General features: G+C 42.6%; 1 protein-coding gene across 1 annotated transcript in view; it reads right to left on the bottom strand.

Annotated features, from left to right (window-relative positions):
- Positions 1–329: 329 nt before the first annotated feature.
- crip2 (cysteine-rich protein 2) overlaps positions 330–20,191 on the bottom strand; it is a 31,132-nt gene continuing 11,270 nt past the window's right edge. Inside the window, exons 2-8 of the mRNA XM_015969589.3 lie at positions 8,999–9,093; positions 4,350–4,407; positions 4,138–4,269; positions 3,679–3,747; positions 3,482–3,576; positions 1,372–1,429; positions 330–1,161 (exon numbers count right to left, since the gene is read on the bottom strand). Coding sequence (XP_015825075.1) covers positions 1,094–1,161; positions 1,372–1,429; positions 3,482–3,576; positions 3,679–3,747; positions 4,138–4,269; positions 4,350–4,407; positions 8,999–9,093 — 575 coding nt within the window. The 3' untranslated portion in view covers positions 330–1,093. The remainder of the gene's footprint in view (positions 1,162–1,371; positions 1,430–3,481; positions 3,577–3,678; positions 3,748–4,137; positions 4,270–4,349; positions 4,408–8,998; positions 9,094–20,191) is intronic.

The raw sequence follows: 20,191 nt of genomic DNA, 5'->3' as shown, positions 1-20,191 counted from the left end.
CTGAAACATTCACTCTTGAAATCTAAGAAACGAGCAGCAGGGGTGCTGTGGTACGAATCAAACGAGCCCTGCAGTGACGATGGACATCAAGTAATAAACACAGTGGCAATCGAACAATAATACTAGAATGCACATTCTTACAGAATGACTTGTCTTTAGTTCTACAAGCTAATCTAATGCATTTGCAAATAGCAAAAAAATACACAATACTTCAAGCAGAGCATCATCTGTTGGAGAAGAACAGCAGGGTTTTGAATTTTATTATAAAAATCTTGTTCAGAGATTTATACAGCTGACATTTTATTGCTTTAATATTCTCAATCATCTACAAAAAAAAAAACTTCAGTTAAAGAAATAAATATGTTCCAGAAACTTCCTCAACATTCTACCTGTAAAATACTTTAATGGAACAGATTGGCGGAAACGCTCACAATCACATTTTAGTTCCTTCAGATTCGGATAAAAAAAATAAAATTAAAATAAAACGGTAAAAAGAACATTTCAGGACGTGTTGAAAATAACATCAGAAATGCACCTTTTTACAATATGTTTGGATTTTTTTCACAGCAGGAATGTTGTTATGCAGCCAAAGTACAAATATGACATTAGTAAAATGCAGATTTATTGGCAACGTGCTCCACTCCTGGGCACCATCTGTGCATGCAGCAGCCTTCAAGGTTGGATTTCTCTGCTTGTTGTCATCAATCTACCCACAATGCACCTTTCTATCATTTTTAGTTTGAATCATGTCCCATGAATACACTTGTGTGGAATTTTGAAATTTTTGACTTTTCTGTGTTCTTCTGTAAAATTTGTGGAGTAAATTTGGGAAGAAAGCATAAATGTGGGAATGCTGGATGTGTTTGTGCCCCTTTAGTGGAAGGATGTACCAGTCTGCTACTCCTCATGCTGCTTTATGTGATCCAGAGCAAAGGAGAGGACTTGGGGGAGGATCCACGGCAGATGGATGCCTTCTCAGGTGTGAATGCACAAGTGGAGGGGAGGAGAAGTACAAATAAAGGCTACAGAAAATACTGTGGTAGACGGTCAGTGTAGTGTAGAGAAGAATGGGTGAGGCTGAGGGGGGAGAGGTTCAAGGCTGGGTCACGGCACTGGGCTCCTTGTCATAGACGTAGCTGCCCACACCACCGGTGTTGACGCCTGGAGAGACCACAGGGACAGCAGAGGGAGTCAGCGGGGACAAAGAAGGAGAAAACGAGGTGCAGCATAAGCAGGACGGGTTGCAAAACACTTCCTGTGCAGCTGGCTGCACGGGTGTGGAGGCTGCATATGAAACAACTAGAGAAACGCTTGTGAGACATTCTCTTTTAAGTGATAACTGGTGAGACGGCAGCGCCCCCTAGCGGTTACCTTTGGGCCCAAAGAGAACGGCGTAGCAGGGTTTGTGGCAGTAAGGCTGGCCGTCATGCTGGTGGGAGAAACAAATGTTAGAGATTTCATAAACAGACTCAAACACATTTACATAAAATTAAAACGACTTAACTGTCCAAAAACAGAAACATTAAGACGCAAAGGCTTGTAATCGGCCCTGAAGTGCTGCATAATTACATATTTTTCTCCAAGCTTGATGCAGACTTTTAGTGCTGAAGACTGAAAACCTTCTAGGATCAAAGCCTGGATCCATCTGACCATGTTTACACAAAGGTTTGAGTTCACTCAGCTTTCCAGAGTCTCTTTTCCATGACATCCTACAGATACCAGAACTTTACGGGTGTTTTCCAGTTCAGCAGGGATCAGACACCTTTTATCAACATGAAGCAGCATTAATCTGATGTTAACACTCAGCAGTCACCGTCCTCCACCTAACACGTTCACTTCCTTATCCTCTAAAGAAGGAAGCGGACATGTGTTTGGTCACAAAACAGAGAACTCTGGATGCCTTAGCACATAAATGGCTAAATCAGAGGGTGGGTCTAGAGAAAGTAGCTCCTGTCTGAATTTAAATGGTAAATGGCCTGTATTTGATATAGCGCCTTCTAGAGTCATGGAACCCCCCAAGGCGCTTTACAACACAATCAGTCATTCACCCATTCACACACACACATTCACACACTGGTGGGGATGAGCTACAATGTAGCCACAGCTGCCCTGGGGTGCACTGACAGAGGCAAGGCTGCCGAGCACTGGCGCCACCGGACCCTCCGACCACCACCAGCAGGTAACGTGGGTTAGGTGTCCTACCCAAGGACACAACGACAGCGACAGACTGAACGGGGCTCGAACCTGCAACCTTCCGATTACGGGGCGAGCACTTAACTCCTGTGCCACCGTCGCCCAAACTCACACAGATCATCTCCCCATCCTTATCTTCATGTCCTTCTCGTTTAGCAACACGTTCCAGGAAGTGTTTGTGTCTGAAGAGGAGCTGTAATTGAAAACCTGCTCATTATCCAGATGTGTGTAATCACATCCTCCAGACTACACAACTTAATGTCTCCAAGTGTTTGTTTACAGTGGGTCTCAGGTCTCAGTACACACTTTTGCTGCTGGTTGGGAGGGTCGCCACGGCGAACTTCCCAGAATACAAGTGGGTAAACAAAAGACAGAAGCTCCTAAAGGTGCTGGAAGCGATTATCGGTCCTGTCTTGCATCTATCTGCTGATGGGAGTTCACCTCTTCTGTGGGACAACAGCTGACTCTGATCATCTTTACCGATCTCTGCTGCAAGGATCCTAAACGAACCTGCAGCGGGAGCTTTTCCACCAAGCCACAGATCAGGGAGAAGCAATAATCAAACATCCCGATCACCTAATGGCTGTTAGTCTTCATCAGACACAAACGATCCCCGTTTATGGCCAGATGCTGTACAAGCCTTAAGCCCCGCCCACTCAGTGTAAAAAAAGGATATTTTAGAAAATAAAAACACACCTCAGATGTTGTTTTGCTGCTATGTGCTATTTATTTTTCATCTTTTATGTGTGTTTATGTGTTTATATGAGTGTGTGGGACACCTATTAGTTATCGCTCCTGCTACCATACATTTTTAGTTCTTTGTGTAAAAATACTATTATTCAGTTGGTCTGTAATCCAGATTCCTCCTTTTTGACCATCGTTCCTTCTCCTCTGTGTCTTATATTCTCTTTCTTTAAGCAAATCAAACAAACGGCAAAGACACAAGAATGTATAGAAAACAAAAGTTTACAACATGATTCTAATTACACATGAAATGCCTCCGTCTTTGATTCCAAAATGCCTCGACACTCTCATGAGGGTTCTTTATTGTCTTGCACAAGTCAAGAGGCCTCACTTTGGTTTTTAAGTTTAACCTGCTGCTTTTTTGTTTCTGTAAGTCAGAATATAAAAGGCAATGTGAGAAAAGCTGTTGTAACCAAATAGTGAATGAAACAAGACTCAAACTGAGACATAGTTAAGACATCTTTAAATCTTAAGAGTAGACTTCCTCACTTAACTAAAAGAAATCCTTGTTTCTTGTAAATATGAGTCTAAAACACAGTCTCACCTCTGCATGGCCGCCAGCAGACAGAGTTTTACCACATCTCTCACAGCGCAGACAGGGTCGGTGCCAGTCCTTTCCCAGAGACGTCACCTTCTCAGCTGTTATAGAAATAACACACACACAGACGTACACACACACAACCAGTCAGACACTTAATGTCTTCACACTCCAACGTTCCTCCTCCCTCTTTCACTCCTCACCAAAATACACCTTCTTGTTGCATCGGGGACACAGGTTGGCCTCGCCGGAGAAAGTGGTGATGCTGCCAGCTGCAGATAAATTGCAAACACACACACACACACACACACACACACACACACACACACACACACACACACACACACACACACACACACACACACACACACACACACACACACACACACACACATTAGAAAAGGTCTAATGAGTGTAAAGTCCTCTGGGTTAATAATGAAGGGAAAATCAAATAACTTTCGAAGTGACTTAAACACTTCTCTCATTCCTTTCCTGCCAAAGCTACTCCACAAAATGTTCCACATGTATCCCTTTAAAGCTTACAGCCAGAACAGAGACTAAATCCTAAGTAAGGAATATCTTTTATTTCTGTATTCTTCCCAGCACTTCCACCCTCTGAGGTCCTAGCAGCTTTCCACTAAAGACGCCTTTCCTGTGTTTACCTTTTGAAGGAGCTTTGGGTGCGAACACACGCTTCTCTTCAGCTTTTGAGGCTGAATCCACACTAGTGGGAGACGCGTTGTTGTTGGCTGGAGCGTCATACACATACGATCCTGCTCCGCCAATGTTGACACCTGCAAAGGTGTAACCAGGGGAACGGTTTACATTCCAACATGAGCACGTTACATAACAAGTACAACTGCATGCATTTTACCTTTTGGCCCAAAGAGGGCAGCATAGCATGGTTTGTGGCAGTAGGGCCGTCCATCGTGCTGCAGGAGACAGAGAAACACATGAGGACAAAGACACCCAGGGGAGAGAACTGGACACGACATGCATAAGACATCACATCTAGTTTTCTGATGTCCTTTTGTTTTATTTTTCTTTCATCCGATGATGTTACCTTTTGCCCAAACCCAAAATAACTCCTGCTGTATCCAAGAAACAGGTTTCCGTTGATCAGCACCCTTCAGTCAGAGCCTTGGGCCCGTTTTCACTTTCAGGAGGAACAAAATAACCTGAGCTGTGACACAAGGACCTGGTGCTGAAACACAGAAGCGTGTGATGGGCTCTGGAATCAGGGCCGGGAGCCAGGAAGACCGGTGACCCGAGACCCGGTGACCATAGATGAGAACATTTGAGACAAACAGCAAACAGGGGGCCCAGTTCTGGGTGGTGAGGGGACAATCTGGTCACTTGAGCTCTTTTTTCCCCCAGAAGACGATGTGGAAGAAAAAAAAAGAGGATCCTCGCCGCCTTTAATAATGCATTAGACCGTGACTGGATCAGCTGCTTTAAAGCTGTCTCACACTCTGGAGGAGATGCATGAAGTGGTTAGATTCTGGGCTGACTACTTACTATTTTATCAAATGGCTCAATCATGAGAAATGACCCAGAGTTAACCTCATTTTGTCCCCTTTTGTTCTGGTTTCATCTAATTTATTTCATCTATTAATTTTTAGAGCACCTTCCACAACCTTTAGCAGAAGCCCAAGGTGCTGAACACAACTACAAAAAGCAGTCACACTAATAAATACAATAAAAGATCAAAAATATAAAAACACAATAAAAACAGCATAAAACAGATAAAAATCAACAATTAAACTATTAAAATCCAGACAAAATTGCAGACCCCAGTGGTGAAAATGCCTGGACATAATAATGGGCCTTCAGACATGACTTAAACATCTGGAAGGAAGGTGTCAGCCTAACAGTCAAAGGTAGACCATTCCACAAAGTTGAAGCAAGGGCCACAAACGCACGATCTCCCCTCGTTTTGCATCTGGAACAAGGGACCACCAGAAATTCCTGGTCAACAGAGCGTAGAGAGCGGGTGGAGACACGCCTTTGTAGTAGTGCTGATAAATGGGCAGGAGCAGTACCGTGAAGAGCCCTAAAAGCATTTATGTATGTATGTAAATACATATAATATATGCAAGTATGTAGGTATGTAAATATTCTTCTCCTTTTGAGTTAATTAGTTTTTCTCCTTTTTTCTTGCTTTACTTTATAAATTTAAATTTTGTTACTCAATCAGTCCAGCAATCACTATGTTAAAAGTTCATTTACAATTATACTGTTATTTCATTTGCATTAGCATTATTAGTTAAAAGGGGCAGGCAACATAAGTTTTTCTTCTTTCTGTCCCCTTTTCATTTTGGTTTTACTAATTTACTTTTGTATATTGTTTATTTTTCTTTTTATTTGAATAAATGAAAATAAGGTTTAAAAAAATAAAGCAAGCATCAGCACTTCAGACTTTGCTCTGTACTGCATGTGAAGCCAGTGGAGTCCCGCCAACACCGGACTAATATGGTCACGGCGTCTTGGTTTCAGATAAGAGCTTTTGCCAACTGGTCTCAAAAACAGACTGGATAATGTTTTCATCCCAGTATTATTTCTATTTCATTATTTTAGAAGCTAACAAAAAGACAGAAGGAGTATTCCACAAGGCCGATACAGAAACGTGATGTTCCCCGACTTTACCGCTGAAAAGCTTTGTACACGGATGGTTCATTCCTAACAAATCCATCCTTCTAGAAGCAGGGAGCCAGCACATTTCCTGGTGTTGGTCAGGACTCTGCCAGCAGCTTCTTATCAGTAAACTGGTCCAGGACTCTAACTTACGGAAACTTAAACCCGGTTTCTGTCTCTTTTAATCAGGAATACCATACAGGCCTATGTCCATCTAGCCCATCTAGAGAGCCTCTTTTAACCAATTAAAAATAACACAAAACAAAGTTGAATGTTTGTGTTTAAATTGACAACATAAACAAACACTTTTTGGAGTGTTTGGAGTTTGTGTGAAAGAAAAAACCCAAAATACAATCATTTATAAACCCAAAAACAACTAAGGATTGATGATGCAGTGGTCCCTTTTACTGTTGTTTGTTAGACGGAGTTCATATTTGTAAATCTCTGAGAGGTTTCACACCAAACCCACCCAATAATCAACGTTTTAACATATCTGAGGCAAAAGCAACACTTAGTTTTGGCCTTTTTGGGACATTTAATTCTGAATTAAGCAACAATCTGATGTAATTATTCAGTTTCAGATCAGCCTAAAGGGGAGTTATTTATTGTAATACCAGTCTATAATAAGTTCTGAGGAAGAAAGTCCAAAATTGTTTATTTAAAATATTTAGTTAGTTCTATTATGAGGATGCTATTTGGTTTGGACATATGTAGAGAAATACAGAATAATGAATAGATAAATCCTTTGCTCTTAATTTGAAAGGTAGTGTAGGTTTTGTTAGTAGAGATGGAAAAAATGGTGCTCTCAATGCAAAGTTGTCTTCCCCTTGTCTAGATGAATGGTACCAAACTTTACTGATGCTACACTTTAAAAACGACTTGGTGCTTCACAGGGAAAATATAAAAACTATGATAAATACAACAAATAAACCATGAAATAAAAGAGGTAAACTTTGGTTTTTATTTTTTGGACCAAAAAAACCCCCACTTTTGTTTTTCAATGTAAAACGTAAAAACCATGGGACACAAAATTAAAGGCCTTGGCAGAGGTGTGGACTGGAGACACATGACTTGGACTGGAGTCAGGACTTCTGACTTGACTTCATAAAATCTGTTAAGACTTACGACTTGACTCGGACTTGAATGTCAATGACGTGGGGCTTGAATCGACTTGCATCTGTTGACTTTAATATTTTAGCACAAAAGTGGCACGACATGGACAAAAATCATGAATCATTCTTGGTTCTAAGTTTGATCTTGTACAGCTAAATGCAGCAGCACTTTGTTTATCTGCTGGTTTGAGCAAATAAACGGAGCTTTAAGAAGCTTTATTTCTGGAATTTATTTAATATAGTCATTAAATTGAAGTTGAACAGATGACTTGATTATGACTTGAAAATTCTAAGTTTAGGACTTGACTTGGACTTCCACATCACTGACTTTGGACTCGACTTGGACTTGGTTGTCTTTGACTTGGACTTGACTGGAATGACTTGTGACTTGCAAAGCAGTGACTTGGTCACACCTCTGGGACTTGCCCCTTTAAGTGTAAAAAAAAAACTTAAGGCACAGGATGTGAAGTCCTTAAAGACCAAAACAAGTTTTGAAATTAGCACTCAACTAATTCCTGACCATTAGGATTCATGGAAGTTTAACTGAGTCCAGATGCTCCAGATGTTTTTAGCTCTCTCGCTGTGATTGCTGAAATGCCTCAGAGTGGTGCAGATGTAATAGGCGCGCTCTTTCAGGGTCGACGGTGGTGACTTGTCGGTTTGTCTCATATCTGGCTCGGGGCCAGAGGCCTCGGGGAACGGCTGCCCTGCTTCAGCCCACAGACATCAGGCCACATGGGTCTGACCGCTGTCCTCAGCTCCTTTTAAAGAAACAGCCCATCCTGCTCGGAGGTTCATTACCTTCTACATAAAAGGCCAGCGGTGACAACAAAGAATGACCCAGAACATCCAGCCATGCAGCTTAAAAATGTCCCCCCACATTCAGTTTCCACGATGACGATGAAGCATAGATTTCTTTCCTGTTAAAGTCAGTTTTGTGGCATGAAGCTGCAGCCCGGGTGGGATTTGGATGTTATCCATAGAAGGGGATGGATGGAGAGTGCGCGGGCTTCACAGAGACTGTGTGACTACGTTATTCTAATCAAGCAGAGATTAAAGAGCAGACCAGCATTCATTAGGGTCTGCCAGGATGATTTGCTTTGGTACACCGAGAGAGGTTGAGATCACATCCTCTTTGACGGGAGCCGGATATTCCAGTTGGTGCATGTTTGATATCGGTGCATTGCAAAGAGAGAGTGGAAAGGAGCTGTTGGTCGGGTCGTGAACGACAAAATCAAAAGGAAAAGATAAGAGAGCCCCCCCAAGGGTGAGCGAGCGGTGCACAGTCAGGGGAATGGATGCTGCAGTCTGATTATATAAGATAGAGAGGAAGGATCTGAAAGCAGCTCATCCTGCAGAGCTAAGGGAGTTAGAAATCTCACGAGGACGCAACATATTGACAAAGACACACAACATAAGACAGGGAAAGGAAAGAGCGCACACAGCAAGATCATGATAAAAATCCAAGGTTCAAAAGGCCAAAACATCAAAACATGTGAGAGCTAAAGTTCAATGAATGAAATAATAAGCAAGCAGCAGTGGCTTCCTGTTATTTCACAACCGTAAACATTGAGCTGTGGAGATACAACAGCCTGAGAGGTCACAGACCTTTGGTTTGGAGTTTGAAACATCTCTTGGGAAGACCTGAAAAGTCTGAACATGGTTTGAAAATTGTTGCAGACAGTCCCTGCCTGGTGAGACACGGACTTCAAATGAATACACCAAAGATCAGAAGTGGTGGCAGTGCTGTCTCTGTGCTGCTCCTATTGTTACTGACCTCAGCGTGGCCTCCGGCGTTCAGAAGCTTGTTACAGCGGTCACATTTAAGACACAGCTTGTGCCAGTCCTTGCCCAGCGACGACACCTTCTCAGCTGCACACGACAAGAGAGATAGAAAAGAAAAGGGATGAGTGCAAAACATTTACAACAAGCAGCTTTTATCAGGAGAACAATACAACTTCTTCCCCCTCCTGTTCTGTTTGCTGATGTCACGATCAGTGTGGAGACGAGGGACACCCTTTATTGCTTCGCTATAATGATTAGCTTGTCCTGTTTTGTCTCTGGAGTCAGTGGAGATCCTGTCAACACACCAGCTGTTTGTTTTCTTGGGGGTGGGGACACTGGGAATGCCTGTGTCCCACACAGGAAGCTGCGATGATGTCACACCAGGATCGAACGACAGTGGCACTATACCCAGTCCAGCTGGAACAGCAGGGGGGATCCACATCTAACCCAGATTCTTTGTATTACCCCTTCAAGCGAACTCCCATCCCCCAGTTTACAGTATCCTGCTGCAGAGTCAGACGGACCCTCAACCCCATTTCCGTGCCCTTTTCCTCCAGCCACCCAAACCACTGCCCCTCCAGACAAGCAAGGGACCCTAATCACACACTTTCCAATAATAAATCACCACTGCTTCCACACAATGGGCCCCAAGGAGTCGTGCTGGCAGAGGAGGAAACACCTTCTCTTATCAAGACGAGGCAAAAATAGCCGGATACTAGAGCCTGTTTCCTACATACTTCCACTCAAAACAGACAAACACGTCTGCAATATTACAACAAATATGCCGGAAAACCTTTCCTTCCTTTCACTGTTTGACTGAAATTCCAGAAATACCATAACCTGTACAAAGAAAAGTTTGTTTGTGGACGTACATCAATTACATTGTTTTTTAAATACAGTTTCTATGTTAACAAAACATCAGAAATCAAAACAAAAAGGTATTGCAAAGCAATTATGTCTGTATAATCTATTGTTTTGTCCATAAAAAAGGGTAAAAATAACGAGTTAAAAGAACACGGAGCCTAAATTTGACTCCTATCACACTTCTCCATTTAGCACTCATTTGCGGGTTTAATAGAGTTAGCATTATAAAGAGTGAGCACCGCTTTGACATAACGTGCTGCTTTGTAAGGTCTCTTATCTGAATCACCTTTTCAGCACTTTATTTATATTTTTTCCACACCTGATCAAATTAACTTGCCTCTTTGGGTAATCGTGTTAAAACGGATTTGATTTAGTGTGAATTACTAAAATGATGTTAAAGTATCAAGTGGAAATTTCCCCTCATGATTGTGTAGAGACATGGCGACTCCCTGCTGAGGTTTCTGTTTACTCTCCTGTTTCACTCAGACCAATGGACAAACAACAAGACCCCGGAGATCAGATCAGGATGGGAGTGCAACATGAGGAGGGGGATGGGGGTCTTATCAACATAAACGTAGATTTGCACTATACATGCATTGCTGCAAGGGTTAAATTACTCCTAAAACTGCAACTACAGTCTACAAAATTAAACCAATTTTAATGATCACCTGTCTATTTTATAAACAATGTTTTTTAGACAGCAGTCATTACTTGTGAAAGCTCTTAATTGATCTCTGATTAGTATTTACTGAACACAACAGTTAACGAAGAAGTCCAAAGGACCAGGATCCATAACGGTGATATTCAAAGAGCCAGCAATGTTTATAAATGCTGCTTCAAACAATGTTTATCAATTGATCTATTATTTGACCTGCTTATTCCTGTCATGTTATGATTAGTAAATCTAGCTCGATGGTAGCCCCTGTCAGGTCCATTGACCCAAGAAGTTTGATAAGAAGCCATACGCAATGCATGCTCCATTGCATGTCATTTCCAGTTCTCTATTTCAGATATATCTTAGGTGTATTTACTATTGTCCCTTTGTTTTATTCCAAGGGTAAAGTGATCAAAAGAGATTCTGCTTGATGTGGGAATCTAGAAGAATTATGGTTTGGGTTGAAATGGAAGTCAGGGGGAACGGGTAACGTCAAGATAGGTGTGGGGGTGAAGAACGATGTGTTAAAGCTGGTCATGCACTGTGATTCTTTGCCTATTTTAAGCCAATTTTCCTCTTGTGTGACAATCTTTGAGGTCGGGCCAAGTTTTGGGTCGTGTAGTATGGGGTAAAGATAATTGGCTAACACCTCACCACCAGCTCCTGATTGGCAGGTGTGCAGTCGCATGAACATCAAAAATCCTCGTCCCTTTTGAGGGTACCGCACTGTTAAGCAGTGCCATGACCCAAATATACCTGAACGACGCACACAGTGCAAGCACCAATACATCCAGCCTTTTCCATTTTCATACATTCTTGTTTTGGGCGACAGTGGCACAGGAGTTAACTGCTCGCCCCGTAATCGGGAGGTTGCAGGTTGGGGCCCCACTCAGTCTGTTGCTGTCGTTGTGTTCTTGGGCAAGACACTTAACCCACCTTGCCTGCTGGTGGTGGTCGGAGGGACCGGTGGCGCCAGTGTTCGGCAGGCCTCACCTCTGTCAGTGCGCCCTAGGGCAGCTGTGGCTACATCGTAGCTCATCCCCACCAGTGTGAGAATGTGTGTGTGAATGGGTGAATGACTGATTGTGTTGTAAAGCACCTTGGGGGGTTCCAGGACTCTAGAAGGCGCTATATCAAATACAGGCCATTTACCATAGTTTTATTTTCACACTTTTCTCCACACTCAACGGCAAGGATGGTCATGAAAGTGTGTTTGCTGTGTTTATGTCAAATAATGGATTGCAAACTTTGGTTTACTTCCTTTTATTCTTCTTCCTCCTCCAACCCCCATAAACCCATGCGTGCTTTAAATACAGCAAGCCTCAAGGACAACAGACCTCAATAACAGCCCAACAGTATTTTCTCTTTTGGGTTTTCAGATGCAAAAGTCTGTACCATGTAAAAATGACAATTTTTAGCCTATTTTTAGGTAAAATGTCTGGCTAATGCTAACACACGTACAGTGTGAGCAGTCAGGTTGCATCTAAGCATTACGCTGTATAGTGTGAGAACATGACTAATGTGCTTTGTCCTGAGAAATAGTCATACAGTTTGAGATAAAAGCAACAACTGAAAAAGTTGCAGTGTATGTAAAGCTTAGTGTTTTGGCTTCTGGTTAGGATATGGGGTGGGGTTTAGGCCTAGGTCATGGTCTAGGTTTGAAGGTTGAACATAGGGTGATGTTGCAATTTGTGGTTTCAATGTCGTGTTTTAGGCAGGTAGACAAGTGTAGGGTTAGTGTTGAATCCGACGGACCCGGCCGGTACCTGGTCCGAGCGCACTTCCGGTGACAAAATTGTACAAAAACCATGCTTGATATTCACCAATATATGCAAACTGCACACGTACGTAACAGGAAGAGGCTCATCTAAACTACAGAATCCACATGTTCTCCCTCAACAACACCTTTGGCCAACAAAATGCAACAATTAGCTGCTAAGTGACATGGCCGCAAAAACACGTCAACTACACTGATAAAGAAAAACACAGTAATGACATTGCACTATGATCCTATCCACAGCAGCAGCCATTTAAATTAAAGCCCAGACTCGCTTCCATCCTACAACATAAGTCTCATTACTCTATGTGCAAAACTCATGAAGCCAACTGATAAAGCACCAAAACAAAGCCAATTTCATGATGATTGATGCGTAAATTCAGTCTTACCTTTGCTGTTTCCTGGACATAATCCATGTTATAGTTTAATAAATCCACTCGTTTCATGTAATTCTATGTCCCAATCACCAAACGGCGCAGATAAATGACTATTTTGGGTTGTTTTTACCTGCTGGAGAAACTTTACAACTCTCTGACGTAAAGTTCCATCATTTCCTGATTAACGGCAATTCTACTCCTGCGATTGGCTTTCCAAAGACAGCCAAAAAAAAAAAAAACCTGCTGAAGTGTCTGTATATAAACCTCTGTAGAATTGTTGTTCTTCACGTTATCAAATTCAAACTTTGTACAGTTACTGTCGAGATGTAGAGCTATGTATTTATTGAAGTCTGAAGCTACTGCTACACTTATCCAAAGAGTTATTCAGCCTGAAATAAAAATTAAGCTGGCACAAAAAAAATTAAATAATTAAAAAAAATCTACTTTTTTACAATGTCCATTTATACGTAGTAACACATAAACTAATATTTACACATCTGAAGATTTTACTTTAAAATGAGACCAAAAGCAATCAAAAAGGCATTGAAGTTACAGAAATATACTCATTAAAGTGTGGGCATGCCATTTTGGAGCAGATTCTTCAAAAAAGGCCTAGTTTCAACATTATAGGTTGGGTTATGAGGAGCCTATCTAGCCTGGCAAGCCAGACTAAATAAATACCTTGTTTACTCTGACAACACTCCATTGACGGTTCTCGGTCATGGGGCGGGTTCTACCGTTGTCTTTCAAATGATCTCTGCATGCTACTGGACAATGAACAATGTGACGTACTCACCGCAACCAATGTCGGTAAATGAGGCTGTCCACTGTTGAAGGCGGCAAAAATACATCCATCTTCTAAATAAAGGACTTAAATATGTCTATCTGCTCCTAATTCTATTAAAGCCCAAGTCCAAATAGTCCAAAATCTGCATAAAAGCCGTTTCAAATTAGCTGTCGCCATCTTGTTACACACCGTTGCATCATCAAGCCCACCGGACGATTAGAGGGCCCTGATTGGCCCACAAAGCCAATAGAGCGCTGTGATTTGCCCACAATGCGGATAGAGCACTGTGATTGCCCCACCATTATGGACCAATCACAGCGCATTATCAGTTTAAATCCCCTACAGAAAGCTGTGATTGGCCAGCCAGAATGCTGCTAGGGGCTGTGGAGGTTCCAATGGAGCGTTCCTAGAACAAACTTTGCAAAGCAAGAATTTGGTCTGGTTCACTAGACTAGATCCTATCTGCTTATCTGTAACAATGACCAGGTGAGAGGCAGGAGACACAAAGGACAGGTCTCTAGAACATCACAGACACAGATTTGAACCTTTGATATTCGTGCAGCTAGACAACAGTGCTACCAACCGCACCACACTGCACACCCAGTAAATAAACTACACTGCAAGAAAAACTTACATTACATGAACTAGAATAGCATTGTTCATGTTTGCTGTAAAGCAGAACAACCCCTTCAGATGATGTTTGTAAAGACCAACTTCCACTGTCAGCACAAAGCCGGTGTTTATGTGATGCATTGGCTCTGAAGCTGACTGTATAAGCAGTGGCACCTATTATGTGTTGACTGAAAGCAGGACCGCTGCCAGTGTGTGCTCTGTGTTGTGTTTGTATGAATGAGTGATTCATAAAAACAGACACATCTCTACAACGATTAAAACAAGTGAGCGCATAAAAGGAAATGGACGTCAGAGGGCCAAGTGTGCGTCCTCGTCTCCATACTCGATTGTCTTCTGTTTGCCGGCTCCTATAATAAAGCAGCTATACAGAAAGAAGGGTGAGGTCATCTGTCTGTGTTGTATGGTGAGGGAGCTGCAGTGGGCGAGGTAGGGAGGACCTACATCTGGAGCGGATGATTATTACCCTCAAGACTTCTTCTATAGTGCCAACCAATAAAAGTGCCCCATCATGTTCATCCATTTCCTCTTTACACCAAAAATATAGAAAACATCAAAAAGAAATTACGTAATTACTCCACCGTTACATAATTTTCAATAGAGACTTAAGTTTCCTAAAATAGTCCACATGTAGGCACGGACGATGCTGATGAAATGCCACCACATCTCCCTCTCCTGTCTATTTATAGCATCATCAGAGTAAATGCATCCAGTTGTGTAAACAAGCTCCAGCTCACAGGGAAGTCTCAGAATTACATGTACATAGTCAAGATAAATGAGAAGGTGCCAAGTCAGCTCTCAACCCCAAAAAACTAACACACACATAAAAGAGACTGTGACGAAGTAAACAGCAGACCTCTTTCAGAGAAATCCACCCAAAAAACTATAAATGGTCTCAATAATTCAAACATTTCTACCATCTTTCACAAATGGCAGAACAACAAGCTATAGAGATAAAAACAATCAGTAGACAGTGAAGAACTGGGCTTTTAGATTTAAAAAAGACACTTCTCACCACAACCAGGATTATGTCTAATTCCAGGAGTTTGTTGATCTAATTTGCAACTCTTTCTGACACAGAAACCAAACAGTCGCGATGTCCCAATACAACTTTTTCACTTCCGATACGATACTGATACTGCAGACTTCAGTATTGACCGATACCAATATCAATCCGATACGATATCAGCAGAAATCATACATACTTTTACCTATTTCATAGTGTGGAATGTATGAATGGCTTTATTAAGTGATTTTACTCAATCGGAAAACAAGAGCCAATAACAGTAAGTATGAAAAAAAAGAAATTTTTTTCTTAACCATTGGTTGCAAAAATGTGAACCTTAACAGACTGCTTATATCGGAGACTTTTGATAGCGTCTGATATAATCCGATACAATGTTTTTGGGCCCATATTGAATTACTTCTGATATCAATATCGGAACGGGACATCCCTACCAAACGGATTAGCAAAACCAACCTTAGAATAATCCATTCAGGTAAGAACATTTTATACAATTTTAATAAAAAGATTTTAGATTTGAAAATAATTTTGGCTAAAATCAGACTAAATTGGGTGTAAAGCATAAAGATTTAATTTCGGGCGTTAAAAACACTGACTGAATCCTGTCTGTAAATCACTTCACATAACTATGCAGATGACACCAAGAAAAGACAGTACTGACTTTGTCCAAAGTCCCATTATTACAAAATTTCCAAGTCCTGGATGTCAGGACCTACTGCACTACATATCGTCTCCCTAATGACCTCACTGATTTAGTGAACCACTTTTCTTACTAACATTGCAGGGAGCTTGTACATATCTAAAGCTGTCATTGTGCAGAAGCCATGGGATACCCTGGACAGGTCTGCAGTCCATCACAGGGAGACAATCGATCACTCTCTCACACGCACGCACGCACGCACGCACGCACGCACGCACACACACACACACACACACACACACACACACACACACACACACACACACACACACACACACACACACACACAAGAGCAACTTCAGACTCTCCAATTAACCCGACATGCGTTTGGTTTGTAAGAAAGTACCACAGTACCTGTAAACCCAACCATGCATGGGGAGAATATGCTAGCTGAGTTGAGAAAGTTCACTGCTGGGAATTGAACCTACAACCTTCTTACCGCAGGTAACAGTGCCACCAGCTGCCTTACCACGCAGCCCCCTTATCAAGCTTCTGCCAATCACAATTCGACAACGGATTGTGAAAGAACGGATAACGATGGAAAAGCGCAGATTCTTACAGATGCAAGAGGTGAGTCTCCTCTTTGTTTTGTTAGTTCTGGCGTTGACATCATCCTAGCATGTAACGTTCTGTGACTCTTAAAAACCTGTAAAAATGCAGAAAAACGCTGGCAGCAAAGGGCTTTTCTGATCAGGAAATGGCTGGCAGTGAATGAGTTAACTGACACATTTTGGCTAAATATCACCATTTTTCAATCTGAGGGGAAAGAAGAAGAAGAAGAAGAAGAAGAAGAAGAAGAAGAAGAAGAAGAAGAAGAAGAAGAAGAAGAAGAAGAAGAAGAAGAAGAAGAAGAAGAAGAAGAAGAAGAAGAAGAAGAAGAAGAAGAAGAAGAAGAAGAAGAAGAAGAAGAAGAAGAAGAAGAAGAAGAAGAAGAAGAAGAAGAAGAAGAAGAAGAAGAAGAAGAAGAAGAAGAAGAAGAAGAAGAAAAATATCATTTCTATAGCGCCTCTCAAGATAAAAATCACGAGGTGCTTCACAAAAACAAAAAAAATTGTAAAAATATAAAAAAGCTTTTAGAAAATGCTTAAAAATATATTTAAAATGAGCAAGAATAAGCAATTGCAATTTCAAAGAAAAAAAATGTTAAGAAAGAGAGAGAGAGTGAATAGGAAAGAGGGAAGTCAGTGGATCCTGAGGAAGGTGGAATAGATGGGGAGAGCATAATAAAGAGAGAGTGGTTGAAGAAGGTCATACAAAAGCCAGCTTGAACAAGTGAGTCTTCAGCTGCTTTTTAAAGGAGTTCACCGAGTCCACTGATCTCAGGCTCAGGGGGAGAGAGGTCCAGAGTCTGGGGGCCACAGCAGCAAATGATCTGTCACCTTTGGTCTTTAGCCTGGTGCGCTGCACAACCAGTAGGCTTTGGTGACTGGACCTCAGGGACCTGCTGGGGGTGTAGGGACTAAGAAGATCACCAATGTAAGATGGTGCTTGTCCATGTAAGGCCCTATAGACCAGAACCAGGATCTTGAAATGAACCCCGAAGTTGACTGGCAGCCAGTGAAGCTGGAGGAGAAGTGGGGTGATGTGGGTGTGTTTGGAGGACTTGGTCAGAAGCCGAGCACAGGCATTCTGAACCACCTGTAGACGTTTCAGGGAGGCTCTGCTCAGACACGTGAAAAGAGAGTTACAGTAGTCTAAGTGTGAGGAGATGAAGGTGTGGAGAACTGTCTCAAGTTCAGAGCGAGACAGAATGGGACTCAGCTTAGCAATGTTCCTGAGATGGAAGAAGGAAGAGCGAACAAGAGAACTGACATGAGAATCCAGGGTGAGAGCTGGGTCAAAGGTCACGCCAAGATTCCTGACGGAAGGTTTGGTGTGGGAAGCAAGCTAACCAAGAGAGTCTCTGACTTTGGGAACCAGCTTGTCTGGGGCACAGATGAGGATCTCAGTCTTATCTTCATTCAGCTGTAGAAAGATCCCAGCCATCCAGGTTTTGATAGAGTCTAAGCAGGTGTGTAACAGCTGCAGCTTAGACATCTCATGGGGCTTGAAGGAGATGTACAGTTGGATGTCATCTGCATAAAGATGGTAGGAGATTCCTTTGAAGGAGCTCAGGATGTGCTGAAGAGGAAGCAGATAGAGGAGGAAGAGTAGAGGCCCCAGCACAGAACCTTGTGGGACACCATGGGTAAGAGAGGTGGTGGAGGACCTAAACTTGGAGACAGCCACAGAAAAGGAGCGCTCAGAGAGATAAGAGGAGAACCACTCCAGAGCAGATTCTGATAGGCCTACCCAGTCTCTCAGCCTCTCCAGTAGCAGGTGATGGTCAACAGTGTCAAAGGCTGCAGTCAGGTCCAGCAGGACCAGAACAGAACAGTCCCCTGCATCACTGTGAGTCAGAAGGTCATTAGAGACCCTAAGAAGAGCTGTTTCAGTAGAATGAGCTCTACGAAAACCTGACTGGAAGCTATCATAGATTTTATGTTCATCAAGAGCAGCTGTGAGTTGTTTAGCCACAACCTTTTCCAAGATCTTGGAGATGAACGGAAGTTTAGAGATGGGTCTGAAGCTGCTATGGAGAGAGGGGTCGAGACTCGGTTTTTTAAGAAGCGGGTGGATTACAGCGTTCTTAAAGTAAGCAGGGACCTGACCAGAAACCAGAGAAGCATTAATTATAGAGAGCACGCTGGGACTGATGGACTGAAAAGCACTTTTAAACAAAGATGAGGGTAAGATGTCGAGGGGGCATGCAGAGGTCTTCATAGAGTTAACTAGTTTGGTTAACTCAGGCAAAGAAACAGGAGCAAAGCTATCTAGGATGACGGGCCTGATTGGAGTCGGGAGAGGCGGCGATAAGGCTGAAGGAGAGATGCTAGATCTAACCTTATTGACTTGTCCACAAAGAAAGACAGAAAGTTCTCACAGTCTGTAACAGAGTGGATGGAGGCTGTAGGAGAGGCAGGAGAGACAATGCTGCTGATGGTGTTAAACAGCACCTTGGTGTTCCCTTTGCTCTGGGACACCAGGTTGGAAAAATAGGAAACCCTAGCGTCTCTGACTGCAGAGTAAAAGGATGTCAGAAGATCCTTTAGGTGCAGCAGATGGACGTGGAGATGGGTTTTCTTCCACAAACGCTCAATTTTTCTGCACTGGCGCTTTCGGCTGCGAAGGCTGTCATTTAACCAGGGAGTAGGGTTCACTGCAGGAACTGATCTGGTTCTGACAGGACAGATATGGGCCATTCCCATCTGTACCGGGTCGGCCTGGGCCGGGTAGCGTAGGTTGTTTACATATCTGGGTGGCCTGGTATTTTTCCGGGCCAACCAAGGCTCATTCTCAGCCCTCTTCTCGAGGGGGTCTGCTTCAGGCCAACCAGGGCCAACACACCCACTGCTGACAGCAAATTCACACCTTCCATTAGAGCAAGCCTCTGACTGGTGGGTAGAATCAGCCCACATGGGCTTAAGGCAAGGATGTGTGGAATCATCCGGGCCAGGCTGGGGCCGACTGGGGCCGACTGGGGCTACCCGGCCCGGGCCAACCCGGTACAGATGGGAATGGCCCAATATTGTCCAGAATGGAGAGGCAGTGCTCGTTAAACCGAGAAGTTAAGGAATCTGGGTCGTTATCAGTCACTAAGAGTAAACAGAGAACATGGATGACTTTAGATTTGAGTCCCAGTGACTTTTTAACCTTCAGCTGCATGTTTAAAACCCTTTGGGCCCTAACGTTCCCCAATTGGGGGGCAAAAAGTTTTGAGGACTCTTCTCAAAAGTAGACTTAAAAAAATAAATTCACATCTTAGTTGTAATGTCCGGTTTTAAAATGTAAACAGAGAGCTAATTAAAGACTGCAGCTTTTTATCCTTGATAGCTGGATAGATTAAAGGAAAAATGAGTATTTGTTTTCAAAGAAGACCTGGGCTTGTTGTAGCTTTAAATAGTTCATAATTTAGGGTTTTAGCATGTGAAGGGTTGCATTTGTGGTGGTTCCTGCTTGGGAAAGTGCTTTGTGTGGGCCTGTCGGGTGACTTTCGACCTGCTCGTTACAGAGGCATTTGGAACTCTCTGGATTTGAGTAACTTTTTTTCAATTTTATGTAATTGTGTGTTTAAAGAGACAATGTGAACAATAAATGAATACAAAAATCTATGCCATCAGCTCAAAGACAGAAGTAAATATCCGAGCAGAGGTCATCACTGGAACCTTATGATACCTGCATCACTGTAAGCTGCTTAGCTTCATTTGTAAATTCCTGATTTAAGCTCTCTAGCAGGTGGTCAGTCTCTCTGACTGCAACATCAATATGGTTTAAATCTCAAGCAGCCTGTGAGTCTCCCCATCACTGATTTGGACGTCAATTAAAGGATGC

This window comes from Nothobranchius furzeri, chromosome 18, assembly GCF_043380555.1.
Source record: "Nothobranchius furzeri strain GRZ-AD chromosome 18, NfurGRZ-RIMD1, whole genome shotgun sequence".
Taxonomy (NCBI): domain Eukaryota; kingdom Metazoa; phylum Chordata; class Actinopteri; order Cyprinodontiformes; family Nothobranchiidae; genus Nothobranchius; species Nothobranchius furzeri.
Note: the sequence above shows the minus strand (reverse complement) of the source record. Positions and strands in the feature narration are given on the sequence as shown.